Source organism: Ipomoea nil, unplaced genomic scaffold (genome assembly GCF_001879475.1).
Source record: "Ipomoea nil cultivar Tokyo-kokei standard unplaced genomic scaffold, Asagao_1.1 scaffold1770, whole genome shotgun sequence".
Taxonomy (NCBI): Eukaryota; Viridiplantae; Streptophyta; class Magnoliopsida; order Solanales; family Convolvulaceae; genus Ipomoea; species Ipomoea nil.
The window spans coordinates 201,222-215,761 of NW_017618198.1; the positions used below are offsets into that span (position 1 = coordinate 201,222).

General features: G+C 29.4%; 1 protein-coding gene across 3 annotated transcripts; it reads right to left on the bottom strand.

Moving 5' to 3' along the window:
- Positions 1-586: 586 nt before the first annotated feature.
- Positions 587-7,359, bottom strand: LOC109192252 (CBS domain-containing protein CBSCBSPB1-like). 3 transcript variants are annotated; one of them, XM_019342825.1, is made up of 14 exons: positions 6,972-7,359; positions 5,796-5,964; positions 5,547-5,679; positions 5,313-5,468; positions 5,060-5,138; positions 4,826-4,939; positions 4,675-4,741; positions 3,439-3,544; positions 3,296-3,354; positions 1,848-1,957; positions 1,630-1,763; positions 1,269-1,354; positions 1,051-1,140; positions 587-965 (listed from the first exon to the last, which is right to left on the bottom strand). In XM_019342825.1, the coding sequence occupies exons 1-14, from the start codon at positions 7,124-7,126 to the stop codon at positions 786-788; spliced, it is 1,638 nt and encodes a 545-aa protein (XP_019198370.1). In that variant the 5' UTR covers positions 7,127-7,359; the 3' UTR covers positions 587-785. The 3 variants fall into 3 exon arrangements, with proteins under 3 accessions (XP_019198370.1, XP_019198369.1, XP_019198368.1); XM_019342824.1 differs by having other exon boundaries at positions 1,848-1,954; positions 5,298-5,468; XM_019342823.1 differs by having other exon boundaries at positions 5,298-5,468.
- Between the last annotated feature and the right edge of the window lie 7,181 nt (positions 7,360-14,540).

Here is a 14,540-nt window from a genome sequence, read left to right on the forward strand (position 1 = left end):
GGTCTCCGGAACTTTCTTCTTAGGGATGAGAGTGATAAACAAGCATAAGAGATTTTCAAGCACCCTACTAGTTATAAGCGCTCGATTCACCATCTCTGAAAGGACTGGCCCCACTAACCCCAAGAGAAGTGCTGATAAATCCTTTGTTAATAGTAAAGGTCAAGGGTTCAAATCCTTTGGCGTTAACATAATTTTACAATTTTTTTACTCATTCCCCCCAACTTCAACATAGTCATGTTTTTAATAGTTTTTTTAATATTTAATACACACACATATATACATCATTTTTTTATATTAATAGTGAGATATCATATTTTGTTATATTTTGTTATGAATATTTTTATAAAGTTTCAATGTGTTATTTTTCGCTCATATCCAACAATATTTTTTAGGTAATTTATTTTCTTTTTTTAAATTATCTTTTTTGTTTTAGTGTTTCGCTTTTACTGAAAAAAAAATTTCTGAATCCATCGCTACTGCTTCGCCCCCTCAACCGAATTTCTGACTCCGTCCTTGACCCTTGTCATTGTATATTGATGACAGAATATACAATGCTATTTGTACACACGGACACACACATCATATATATAGAGACAATATAATTTTTTAAAAAAATGATTAGAAGAAACGAGAATTGCAAACTCCTTTCCAAACTCGGAGCCATATATACAAATTTATATACAACAGCTGATCATTCCAGTACGAATTGGTTCATCAAAGTACCATGCGGCCAAGCACCTGAGAGCCGCTACCGGCTAAAGTCCACCGGTCTGCCAAGAAAATTATCAGTTATTGTTTCTTCTCAAGAATGCTAATATGCCTAGAGCAGCCATTAGTGCAGCACCAGTGGCCACAGCGCTGTAGGCTGCAGCCCATGCATCTGTCTGAGCATATTCTATGGTACTTGAGCCAGAACCGCGCCTAAGATGTGGCGTTCTTGAATAATCTAGGTGCAACCTTAGTCCCTGTAAATGATAATTGCGAAAAAAACGTGGTAAAGGCATTTGTTATGCTATGGTGCAGAAGAAATGGCACTGAAATAATGGTTACCTTCCAACCGGCAGACCTTGCGTGCTCAACAGCCGTGATGAGATCACTGTCTGATGCAAGTACAACCTGGTCGTGGTCTTCATCTTCGTACTGCAGTGGAAAGGATATTCATCAGCATTTTAGATGAAGCAACAGAATGCCTCTAGTGTTTCGAGTTTGTTTTGGGTGGGGGGAGGGGCATTTTCATGAAGAGGAACAGAAGTTTGTGGTCTGTTTACCAGAATCTGAGGAAGATTGTTCCAGTTAATGTCACCTCCCAATCTTTGAAGGATTGCGGTAATGAGATCAGTCATGTTTCTAGTATCTGAACTCCAGAAACAGTAAAAAATCAGCACTGTGGTGCATCAGGAATAACATAAAGAACATATAATTCACAAACTGGGAAGTGAAAGGAAGTTCTGGGAACTTCTTGGAAAAATAATTAGAGAGCTGGTACCTGTGAATCTGTGATATACAAAGTAATAGCTATTGCTAATTAAGCATATTACCGATTCTTTGGCTAATTGTTGGTAACTGGTGATTGTTTTATATTTTAACACCATGCTTCAAAAAATGACCACATGAATCAATTAGACATACCACTAGTGAACCTATGCATCCTTCCCTTTCTGTCTTCAATCTTAAAAGAAAAAGTATTTTGCAGGGTTGACGAAGGAAATGGAAGTGATATTCCTGTCTCTTGCCCTTCGGAGGCCAATTTCAATGAAGCTTCGCTGGTTTATCATAGCAATAAATGTTAGAGAAAGTCAAGAAATGAATATGAATGAAGATAACCAATCACAGAAACAGGCTACAACCTATGCATCTCTTCATCATCGTGATGACTTATTGCCATAGCAGAATCCCAAAACTTTTGCATCATAGTGTTTGCAGTTTCTTCATTAACTCCAGCAGTATTTCCTACCTGCTATTCAAGTGAGGAACTGGATTGTAACAAGATTCTAGAATGCTTCTAAATCTTGGATTTACAACTACCCTATCAATAGAAAAGGTCAGACTTTGTGCAAAGTAGAAGAGAGATGGATGAAACATTTATTTTCATAAAGGAGTTTTGAAGGCATATACAAATATACAATGGCTTAATGATTAAACGGGTAGGTTCTTTTGTGAAATGTGATATAGTAGCATCATGGGTTTAAACTCTAAAGAGTGATCGATTTTATGAGTTCAGTTTAAACCAAACAAAAATTGTTTTCTGTTGGGCCTTTAAAATGTAAGGAGAATAAAGAGACCCATAAGGAGTTTTAAAGAAAACCCATATGCCAATTGCCAAGAGAAATGTTACCCCTATCTGAGTCATATTTCAATTGGCTAGTTCTGTTATTTCAGTCTCAAAGAAGAAATCAAATGATAAGGCCTGTTCAGTAAGAAAACATGTCTTCCAGTCTTCATTTCCAGTATTCTACAAATTTTCTTCTTCTATTTAAAGAACAAATATGTTCATATTTAACTATTGTATAGTTTATAAAATGTAAAGTTATTTGAAATTCACTCGATTCTTATATAAACGTACATATATATGAAGTCGAGGTGGTGGGCGGAAAGTAAGTGGTGATATTAATGGCAATAATGGTGGTGGGCAGGTAGGTATGTAAATAATGATAGATAGAAGTAAAGGATAATAGCAATAGTAATATCAGTGGTAAGAACATGTACGAAGTTGGGAGTGGCGTAATAGGTTGGGGTGGGGTAGTAGGTGGGGGCGAAGTGGGTGCGGTGATGTTAGATAGATGATTATAATGGTAGCCATAAATGAAAACTTATATATGTTTTTTTTTTTTTTTCTATAGAAGTGGAGAATACGTAAATGAGTAGAAGTCACTATTTGATAGCTGATACTAATGTTAGGGTGACTTGCATAAATGGGACAGACTAAATGGATTACATGAAAATGTTCTGTAAGTCCTTTCCTGTGAATATTCCATACTATTACAAAGGCATGGGCTTCCCATCCTTCTCTTCACATGAATAGCTAGATTATTCTCACAATCCAAATTAGCAACAGGAATAAGAGATCTATTATAGTTCTACCAAGGGTGGTTTAACATTATCAGTTTGAAGGCTGTATCATCCCAGGACATTGGATCAACACAGTTCCCCAATCTAAAGGCAATAGCAAAAAAATGCATGCCATGACAATGCACCCCATGCAAGCTTTTAGAAACCATTTGGCAACAAAATGGCGCAAGCCTATTCTTAAACCCATACATTAGAATATACTTATGTATACAAATGAGTGCCTTACTGTGGAAATAGCAGCACGAGTGATATGTAGTACATCAACAACAGCAACGACCACTCCATCTGCAGTAGATCACGAATGTATAAGTAAGAAATGCTACACATAATCTGTTAACCTTATTGTGTTTCTTCAAAAGGGTAATTTACCTTTATCAGAAATAGGCAGGTGTAAGAATTTTCCGTCATGCATCCTATGTAAAGCATCCAAAATAGGTGTTTCAACACTTGCACATTCTGGATTAGGGGTCATGGCCTAGAGTTTAGATTTAAAAAAGTCAAGAAAAACAGTGAGATCTAACCTGTGGTTTTAAAGTTCATACATACCAGCAAATACTTAATGCATTGCAACAAAAATAGTCCCACAGAGCCATCTCAGGCCATAAGCATTTATCAGTGAGTACTGCAGGTTGCAGGATATGGGTAAGGTTCCTGGAAATGTAAGCTCAAGTTCTATACAGTTTTTTATTTCTCACCCAGTATTTTTTTTATTGGTATATTGGAAGATATCGATTTCTAAACCAAACACTTTGAACTCAGGTACCTCAAATCAAATCAAAGACACATGGAACTTTGGGGTTTTTGTTGATCAAGCCTGTTCAAGTGAGGGTAAACAAAGAAGTAAAAGGGCATCTATTAAGAATATGGGGTTAATGAAGGCTTGTTACAGGTCCTAACATACAGTAGTTTTCAGTTTTTTTTTTTCCCCCAAGACCCAGGCATGGGCACCGATTAGAGTCTGATCTAGATAACGAGATTCTGTAATTTGTAAAAATTGTAAAGGCTAGTTACAAAACAAATTGGAGCTTACCTATAAGTGTTCTTTTGTGATTGGGTTCCACATTCAGCTACTTAAGTGTCTTATTTTTATTCTCTTGTTCTCCATTTACTTTAAATTCATTGTCCATCATCATTCTAAAAAGGAACTGTCTGAAGGAAAGACGAAAGAATTTTATAGTAGAAACATGCACCCATAATAAGAAGAAAGTGGTGAAATTAACACTAATAAGTGATTTTTAGTTATACTACGGCGTATGTTAATAAAAGGGAGTGACTTGATCATTAGGTGATGGTTCAAGCCATTAAATTGCTGGACATGAGTGGATGAAGAAAATTGAAGTACAAGACACCAAAGCACTAAAGCCATTGCAATGAGCGCAAGGGCAGAGGGTAAACTGAAATAAGGCAGACTTTATTAGCTGCTTTTGAAAGATGCAAGGAAAAACGTTATCTGCCACTATTAGGAAGTCTAAGAGAATAGACTTGTGAATAGAATAGGAAAAAAATTGAATAGGGGACAAAGTTCACAAAGCAAAAAGTTATACAAATATTTATTTGAAACTAAGAACAAAATATATATCTTCTGAAGCAGCGAAAGAGAAATACCTTATCCACTAGAGTTGACTCAGGGGAAAGATCTTGTGCTATGACTCGCATCAAGATGTCTTTTGAACTGAAAAGAGTATGAAAGCCATCTTATCACTATAGGTTCTGTATCATGCAACTGTTAAAACGATTATGATGTTAAAGAACTCACGTAATAATTCCACATGGTTTGTTCTCAACTGTTACAATTGCAGAGTTTGTGCGAGAATCAAGCATTCTCTTTGATGCAAATAGAACAGTATCACTTGGTTGAACTGTGACAATCCTGGCAACACCACAACAATAACTTATGTAAAATTCATCTTTCAAATAACTGTCTGTGAATAGTGCGTCAAAACAAGATGGAAATAATAATGTACTAATTAAATGTAAAGATATTACCTACTTTGAATTCTCAGGAATAATTGTAGACAACGAGGGTCTGAACATCCGCTCTCTAATTGTTTCAATAAATGTATTGGAGCCTGCATTAGGGGAGCACAAAAAACATGTTTCACTTTAAATAATCAATAAGAGCAATATAAGTCAACCATAAGACTGGAAAATAATGAGCTAAGAGATTCTCTCCTAAGAGCAATTATATATATCATCAGAAATAATAATTGCAAGTTTCCATAACTAACCATAAAGAGACGCACCCCAGTGCTTTTCAACACCCTCAACAGCAGCTGCTATAGCCTTTCCCTTCTCAACTGCCCTTTCCAAGCGAGCAATAGCATCGTACAGACATTTTGCTATATCAAGCAAAGCAATGACCTCCCCATTTTCCACAACAGGCAAATGTCTAAATTTTCCTGCAGTCAGTCAAATGTTGAATGTTATAATTTATAAGATTCTCTATCATGTGAAGTTGAAAGAAAAACAACCCCAACCTTGGACCATTTTCTGCAGAGCTTCAACAGCAAGAGTGTCAGAAAGCACAAAGACCGGATTTCTTGTCATAACCTTAGAAACCGGTGTTTCTTGAATATTAATTTCACGAGCAATTACTCTTGTTGCAATATCCTTCATTCACATAAACAAAAATAGAAGGAGATGAAATAGTTGGAAGAAGAAATCTATGTTCAAGACTCCAAAAGAACCATTACGTTTAGCAGTATTGAACATTATTCAAGTCAAACCTTATCTGTCATGATCCCACATAGTAATGCATTTGAGTCAGTCAACAATAAAGCATCAACTCTCCGAGCAGCCATACGGCGGCAAGCCTCATGTATAGTTGTCGTTTCAGGTACTGTAAGAGCTTTTGACAACCGCAATCGCTTCACTGTCCTCTCTCCAGTCAGTCCCCTGCTCCAATGAGTAGTAGAATAAATTGTTGAACTAAGAAACAATTGCATGCACATTAAAGTAAATTTAGACCAAAACACATGCATTATAGTATTGAACATAGCCAAGTGGAGATGGCACTTTATGTTCTTAGATCACAAAACCATAAGCATCATCTGTCCACAGTATCTCCACACTGATAATAAATCATAGTACTTCATTTGCAGATGTTCAAGTAAAATCATTAACTATACAAAAACATGCAAAATACAAATCTGAGCCAGAAAGACAAGGAACAAAGGGGATGTAGCCATGTAGGAAAGTGAAGACCCATTTATCCAGGCTTCTTGCAGAGGTGTAAAGCAAATGAATAGGCAGAACTCAAAAGAAAGCCAAAAGTATTACTAGTTTACTACTTTTTTTAAAAGGAATTTTCAATAATCATCCCATTCTAATTTGCTTAACCCCAAAAGTAACAGTATCAACATCGCATATCTCCTTATTCTTACAGGGATCTCAAAATCATTAAGAAAATTTACATTTCAACTCATATGTCCGGAAAGAAGAAAAATATCAGGAAATAGAGGATGTATCAGAAACGTAACCTTTTTGCATTACACACTACTTAAAAGAAAGAGAGATGGATGCAATATTTTGGCCACACCAAACAACACAAAAATCTACAAGCTCTTACTTATTCACGGTGAAAATATATACGAGCTAGAATAATCTAGATGGCATTCAACCTAAATGTTTGATCGATGTAACCAAAAAAAACACAAAAACCTACAAGATCTTACTCCTTCACGGTCTAAATACATACGAGCTAGAATCTAGATGGCATGCAACCTAAATGTTTGATGGATGTACAAAAAACAAAAACAAACTCGGTTAATTCAAAATCTGAAATCAACATATGTGAAACAGAGCATTGAACTGAACAAAGAAGAAATGCAAATAAAATATGCACAGCAAGGCGTTACAATAAGAACGCGATGCGGTGAGTATAGGGAGAGAGGAAAGCGAACATGGAGCGCGACGAGGAAAGAGACTTCCGGGAGGCGGAGTCTCCGAAGGCGTCGGACGCCGCTAAAGACCTCCTTCTGGCGTAGGACGGGGAGCTGACGCTGGACATTGTCATGCTTCTCCTGGACGGAGATCCTACACCTTGACTCGTCCTCATTGTAGGGAGGATGAGGAGAAGGAATGGATTCCCGGGAAATTTCGGTACGAGATGAAATTCCCGGGAAAATGGAGGGTGACGGAAGGGGAAGGAAGGAAGAGCCAATAGTTTTTATTTCTTGAGGAAAGGAAATGGGAGGAGAGGAATTGAACGGCGTTTGTGTTTTTATCTCCCTCTCTAAACAGACAAAACAGAATTTGATTTGAATTTTTATGGACGATGTGTTTTCGACGATGGCGTTCAGCCATGCCAACGTTTCTCCGTGACTCCGAATATATTTCCAATTTTTGCGGATTTCTCTTTTCTCGTTTCTCTTTTTTTTTTTTTTTTTTTTTTTTTTTTTTTTTTTTTTTAAATATATAAAACAGAGCAGTATTAATTTTGTTTTATTGATTATACTAGTATTTGCGCCCGTGCGTTGCACGGAATGAATTTGTTATAAAATTTTAAAAATATTTATATCGATATACAATTGTATAAACTATAAATTCGAATATTATATAATATAATTGAAGAATTGAGTTGCACCGATTATGTTTTCTGATGTTATCAATATTTGAATTCGAATAAATAATTGCCCAATTAATAGCTACCGTGTAGATATACGCATTCGGTGTTGCAACTTTAGAGATTTTATATATCAGTGTTTATAATTTGTATTAATTGGGCTAATTAGCTCGTTGTCTAGCAACTCAGTTATATAAATTATTTATACGGAAATATATTTTCTATGTAGATCAGCTATATAGCAATTTTGTCATTTTTGTATATAAAAAAGCATAATATCAATTGTTTAAATTATACATTATTGAAAATCTCTTTATAGCTAGACGGCATTGGTAGTAGTAACGGAATTTTATCCATCATCGTCTAAAGTTAAAACTATCAGACTATCAGGATGGGTGACTCGGAAAAAAGTAACATACAATTAATCGTGATTAAAGACTGATTTTTTCAGTAATAACTCAAATATTATATAGTGCAATTAAATATATGGTTTCGCCCGTGAATTTGTTGTAATATATTAAGAATATCTGAATTGATATATAATTATTTAAATTAGAACATTAAATATTATATAGTGCAATTGAAGATATAGTTTGGATCGTTTATATGTTTTGATGTTATCGTTGCTTGAATTTAAACAAATAATTGCTCAAATTAATAGCTAATGTGTAGATATACGCATGCAGTGTTGTAACTTTGAAGCTTTTATTTATCATTGTTTAGTATTTTTATAAATTAGGCAAACGTGCTAATTCTTTAGCAACTCAGTTATAGGAATGAATTGCTATCCTAATTCATTTGTATGAAAAATATTTTTTTTTTGTTGTCTAAATTGCTTTAAAAAAATTATTTTTTTGTGTGTAGATATATAGCAATTTTGTCATTAAAAAAAAACATAATATCACCAATTGTATTTACACATTATTAAAACCTCATATTGTAGACGACATTGGTAGTAGCAACATAATCATGTCCGTCATTGTCTATAGCTAACATCTTCAGTCCATTAGAATGGGTGATTCGGGTGAAAATATATCATCATAAAATATCAGTCAATTAGTAATATCATATTCATTTTCAACCAATTATTCTTTTTATTTTCCGTCAATTAATCAATTAGAATATCATATGCAATGGTATTTTTACCTAATTTCAGTTTTATTTTTAGTTGGTGATGTAGAATATTATTATTGAAATATTTCCGTTCCATTTTTAATTTACCTTTACTATTGTTTAAAATATGCCTTTACTATTGATGATGTAGAATATTATTATTGAAATATTATCTTTTCATTTTTAATTTACTTTTACTTGATGATGTAGAATATTATTATTGAAATATTTTTGTTCTATTTTTAATTTCCGTTCTTTTGTTTTAAATTTTGAAAGATTTATTGTGATATAATTGGTTCACATATTTCAATTATTTATTTTTTCTTTAATTATTATAAACAGAAATGATATTGTACTAATTAATTTATGATATTTATCAAATTGTATTTTTTAAAAATATAAGATTTACACATGTTATGAGGGGTTAAAAAAATATTTTAAAATGATTTTTTATTAGTATGAATTTTTATTTTAAAATATTTTATAGCAATCCAAACACTCCATTAGCCTCCCATAAAAAACTGATAAAAGAAAAGTCATTTCATTAAGGAAATTAAAATTAATTAAAGTAAATCAAATCATGCTATATTTATTTGTAACTGTATATTAATTTCATTTTGAAATTATTGATTCACATATATGAATTTTTTTTAATTATTATAATTTATAAACAGAAATGATATTCTACTAATTAATTTATAATATTTATCAAATTGTAATTTTAAAAAATATAAGATTTACACATGTTACTGGGGGAAGGGGAAGGGGAAGGGGGGGGGGGTGTAAAAAAATATTTTAATTTTTTTTTATTAGTAAGTATTCAAAAAATAATAATAATTTCCAGCAACTCAAACACTCCCTTAGTCTCCCACAAAAAACTGATAAAGAAAAGTCATATCATTAAGGGAATTAAAACTAATTAAAGTAAATCTAATCATGATATATTTATTTGTAACTGTATATTAGTTTCATTTTGAAATCATTGGTTCATATATTTGAAATTATTTATTTTTTTCTTTAATTGTTATAAATATAAATGATATTGTACTAATTAATTTATGATATTTATGAAATTGTATTTTTTTTAAATGTAGTGTTTTACCCGTGTGTTGCACGGAATTTTTTTTTGTTTTTATGAATTTAAAATTAAAATAAAAAATAAAAAAATGTTAAAATGTACAATATAATAATATAGTTGGACTTTTATATATTTGGTCAAGTATCTATTTTCATAACATACACAATTTAAATTTAAATTTTGTGTGGTTAATATAATCTCTAATCATGTACATATTTAGATAAATTTATAGAAAAAAAAATATAAATTATTAATTGTATTATATATATATATTATTAATATATAATAATTCTAAAAATATGAATAATAATAACTAAGAGAATTGTACTTAGAAATCAATAAAAATGTAAATTCTAAATTTTGTATGAACAAATATAAACTCTAATCGAACACATATCCTTATATGATTGTATAATACATTGTATATACACATAATATTTATTAATATATATATATATATATATATATATATATATAGGAAAATTATAATATAATTTCATTAATTTTAATTTATATTGATAGATTTATACTTAAAAAATTATATTTAAAAATTTAAAAAGTGTATGTATGTATATTTTAAAAAAAATTATAAATATTCATATTTTGTTAATTTTATAATTTCATTTCTTTAATTATATTTCATATTTTATTAATTATAATTTAATGAAATTGTCACAAATATTTCTACGGAAGAAATCTTATATTTCTCAAATTTCTTAATTATATTATTTATAATTACCAAATATTGTGACAATTACAATAATAATTTCATTAATTATATTAATTATAACATTTTTTCTCTTCCAATATTTAAATACATTACCATAATAATTACACAAAAGAAGGAAAGAAAAATTATGAGAATAATTACCTTTAATAAATTAGGAAATTATATTAAAAATAATCTATATATATTAAGGTAAGTATATTTATTTTGTGCCCAATAATATTATACATTAAGTATAAAAATTTATATGTATATAAATTACCATAATAATTACCCCGAAAAAGGTGACAACACATAATTATTAGGCAATAATATTAATAATTAATTATTAAGGCAAGTATAATTGATTTTGTACTAATAATATTATACATCTATACACTTTTAATTCTATATTGATAAGCATAATCTGTGTATATACTTTAAGAAAATATTCATTATTAAAAAGGGAATATAATTTAAAAAGTAAATTATTAATTAGATTACCTAATATAATTGTCCTACTAATTAATTCCATGCTACTATGTATAATAATTCATATATTTATTCATTATGAGTAATATTCATTTCCTTTTTCACTCATAGAAAGAGTTAATATTCATTTCCATTTCTTTTTCCTTCATAATTTTTTCCTAATATTTCATGTGATGGTTACTAATTTTTTCGTAGGGAAAGCGGTGTTATATTTTCAATAAATTTTTAATATTAAATCTTTTTTTCATTTGGCCTGATTCCTATGTCTATTAGTAACAAAATATTAATAATAGATTCTCGTGTGTAAAATTCATTTTTTTCTGTTCATATTCATTTCTTTTTTCCTTCATAAATAATTAATATAATTATAAAAATATAATTACTGATTATATTTTAAGTGAAATATGGATATATTCATTTCATTTTTCATTCATAGAAAGAGTTAATATTTGTTTCCATTTATTTTTCCTTCATAATTTTTTCCTAATATTTCATTTGGTGGTTACTAATTTTTTTTTTTTTAGGGAAAATTGTGTTATATTTCCAATAAATTTTTAATTTTAAATCATTTTTTTCATTTGGCATGATTCCCATGCCTATTAGTAACATAATATTAATAATAGATTTTCGTGTGTAAAATTCATTCCTATTTCTGGTCATAAAAACAATCTGGTACGTTTGTAATATTCATTTTCAATCACAAAAACAATTTGGTACGTGTTTAATAATCATTTCCTTTTTCCTTTACCCTAATTTTTTGTGTAGCAAATTAGTTATTTACTTATTAAGCACATTTTTTTTTTAATTCGAGTCGATTTTTAATATTAATTTCTTTTTTCTTTTGGTATGATTTCTGTGCCAAAAGCTGTGTTATATTTTTAGCAAGGTTGCAAAAATCGCTAGGCGCCTGGGGACCGCCTAGAGCGATTAATGGCGCCTAGGCGCGATTTTTACAACACTGATTTTTAGTGAAATATAAACATATTCATTTGTTTTTTTTCATATTTCATTTCCTTTTGAATATATATATTTCTTTTTTATTTCCTTCATAAAAAGAATTAATATTTATTTTTATTCATTTTTCTAATAATTGTCAATTAATTGGCCTGATTTTCATGTCGATTAGTAACATGATATTAATAACAGATTTCTTTGTGAAATATTCATTTCCTTTCTCGTTCATAAAAAGAATTAATATTCATTTCCACATAATTAAAAAGTAATATAATTATAAAAAAATATAATTACTGATTATATTTCCAGTAAACTATTAATATATACATTTCATTTTTCTTTCATAAATAATTAATATAATTATAATAATTATAATCATATAATTGCTGATTATATTTTAAGTGAAATATGAAAATATGAATATATTCATTTCCTTTTTCACTCATAGAAAGAGTTAATATTCATTTCCATTGCTTTTTCCCTCATAATTTTTTCTAATATTTCACGTGGTGGTTACTAATTTTTTCGTAGGAAAAGCGGTGTTATATTTTCAATAAATTTTTAATATTAAATCTTTTTTTTTCATTTGGCCTAATTCCCGTGTCTATTAGTATAATAGAATATTAATAATAGATTTTCGTGTCTAAATTTTATTTTTTTCCTTTCATATTCATTTCCTTTTTTCTTCATAAATAATTAATATAATTATAATAATATAATATAATTACTTATTATATTTTAAGTGAAATATAGATATATTCATTTCCTTTTTTCATTCATAGAAAGAGTTAATATTTGTTTCCATTTCTTTTTTCTTCATAATTTTTTCCTAATATTTCATTTGGTGGTTACTAATTTTTTCGTAGGAAAAACTGTGTTATATTTTCAATAAATTTTTAATATTAAATCCTTTTTTCATTTGGCATGATTTCCATGCCTATTAGTATAACAGAATATTAATAATAGATTCTCGTGTGTAAAATTCATTCTTATTTCTGGTCATAAAAACAATCTGATACGTTTGTAATATTCATTTTCAATCATAAAAACAATCTGGTACAATGTTTAATAATCATTTTCTTTTTCCTTTACCCTAATTTTCTGTCTAGCAAATTAGTTATTTACTTATTAAGCACATTTTTTTAATTCGAGTCCATTTTTAATATTAATTTCGTTTTTCTTTTAGTCTGATTTCTGTGTCAATTAGTAACAGAATATTAATAAAAAATTTCATTATTACAATTAATTCTTTAGTTTTTTTTTTTGAATTAGAATAATGATAATTGTAATTATATTAATTAATTAATTGTATGGATATTTTTTTGCAATGAGATACAGATCCACCAATGTACCCAGATGTGTTCTCCTGCCTCAAAGCCTAATGAATCATACACATGTTGCATCTTAAGTGCACGTAGATATAGACATTCAATTTATTTATTTATTTATTTATTTTGAGAATGCTAATCGATTCACTGATAGTTGAAGGTAGATAACAATACTTATAATATGAAATTAAACCTTTTGGAAGAATAATATGAAATTAAACTCAAATCCAAGTTACTTTACATCTATTAATCCCTAATTGAGATTATATAAAAACGAAACATAGATTTAAATGATTTCATCTAAGAGCTTGTAAATATGGTGACTGCTTTAGTGTTTTTAGAGAGACAACGTGCTTTACCAATTCGCCAGGAAGAACCAATCTCATGCCGGCCTGGATCTCGCGGGAAGTGATTATCGGCTTCTTGTTGTAGTGGGCCAAGCGAGTCACCTCTTGAGCGAGCTTCAAGAAGATATCGTTGATGAAGCTATTCATGATGCCCAAACTGCAAAACATATTGAAGTACATGAGAATATAGTTAGAAAAATGTAGAAAATTCATACAAAAAGAAAGCAGAAAGATGAGTCTGAGATTCTTTGATTGAAGAAGCTCTTGTATTTATAGGTAGAAAATACTAATTCAAAAGGAAAGTATAATAATTTATTTATTTAAGGGAAAGTATAATAATTTATTTATTTAAGGTAATAAAATTATTATTATTATTATTATTATTATAATTATTTATTTAATTTCCATTTGACATTTACTTACCAAATAAGTTTTACTACAAAAGTTTTGGGGGAAAAATTTGTTAGGAGGATTTTTACTTTTATATATACTAGTATTTGCACCCGTGCGATGCACGGAATGAATTTGTTGTAATATATTAATAATATATGAATCAATATATAATTATTTAAATTAGAACATCAAATATAATATAGTACAATTAAAGATATGATTTAGATCATTTATATATTTTGATGTTATCATTGTTTGAATTTGTGCAAATAATTGCTCAAATTAATAGCTATATTTAGATGTACGCATGCGGTGCTATATTTTGAAGATTTTATTTATCATTATTTAGTATTTTCATAAATTAGGCAAATGTGCTCGTTCTCTGACAACTCAGTTATAGAAATGAATTGCTATCATTATTCACTTGTCTTTGGAAGATATATTTTTTTGTCAAGATATATAGCAATTTTTTCATTTAAAAAAAAAAAACTTAATA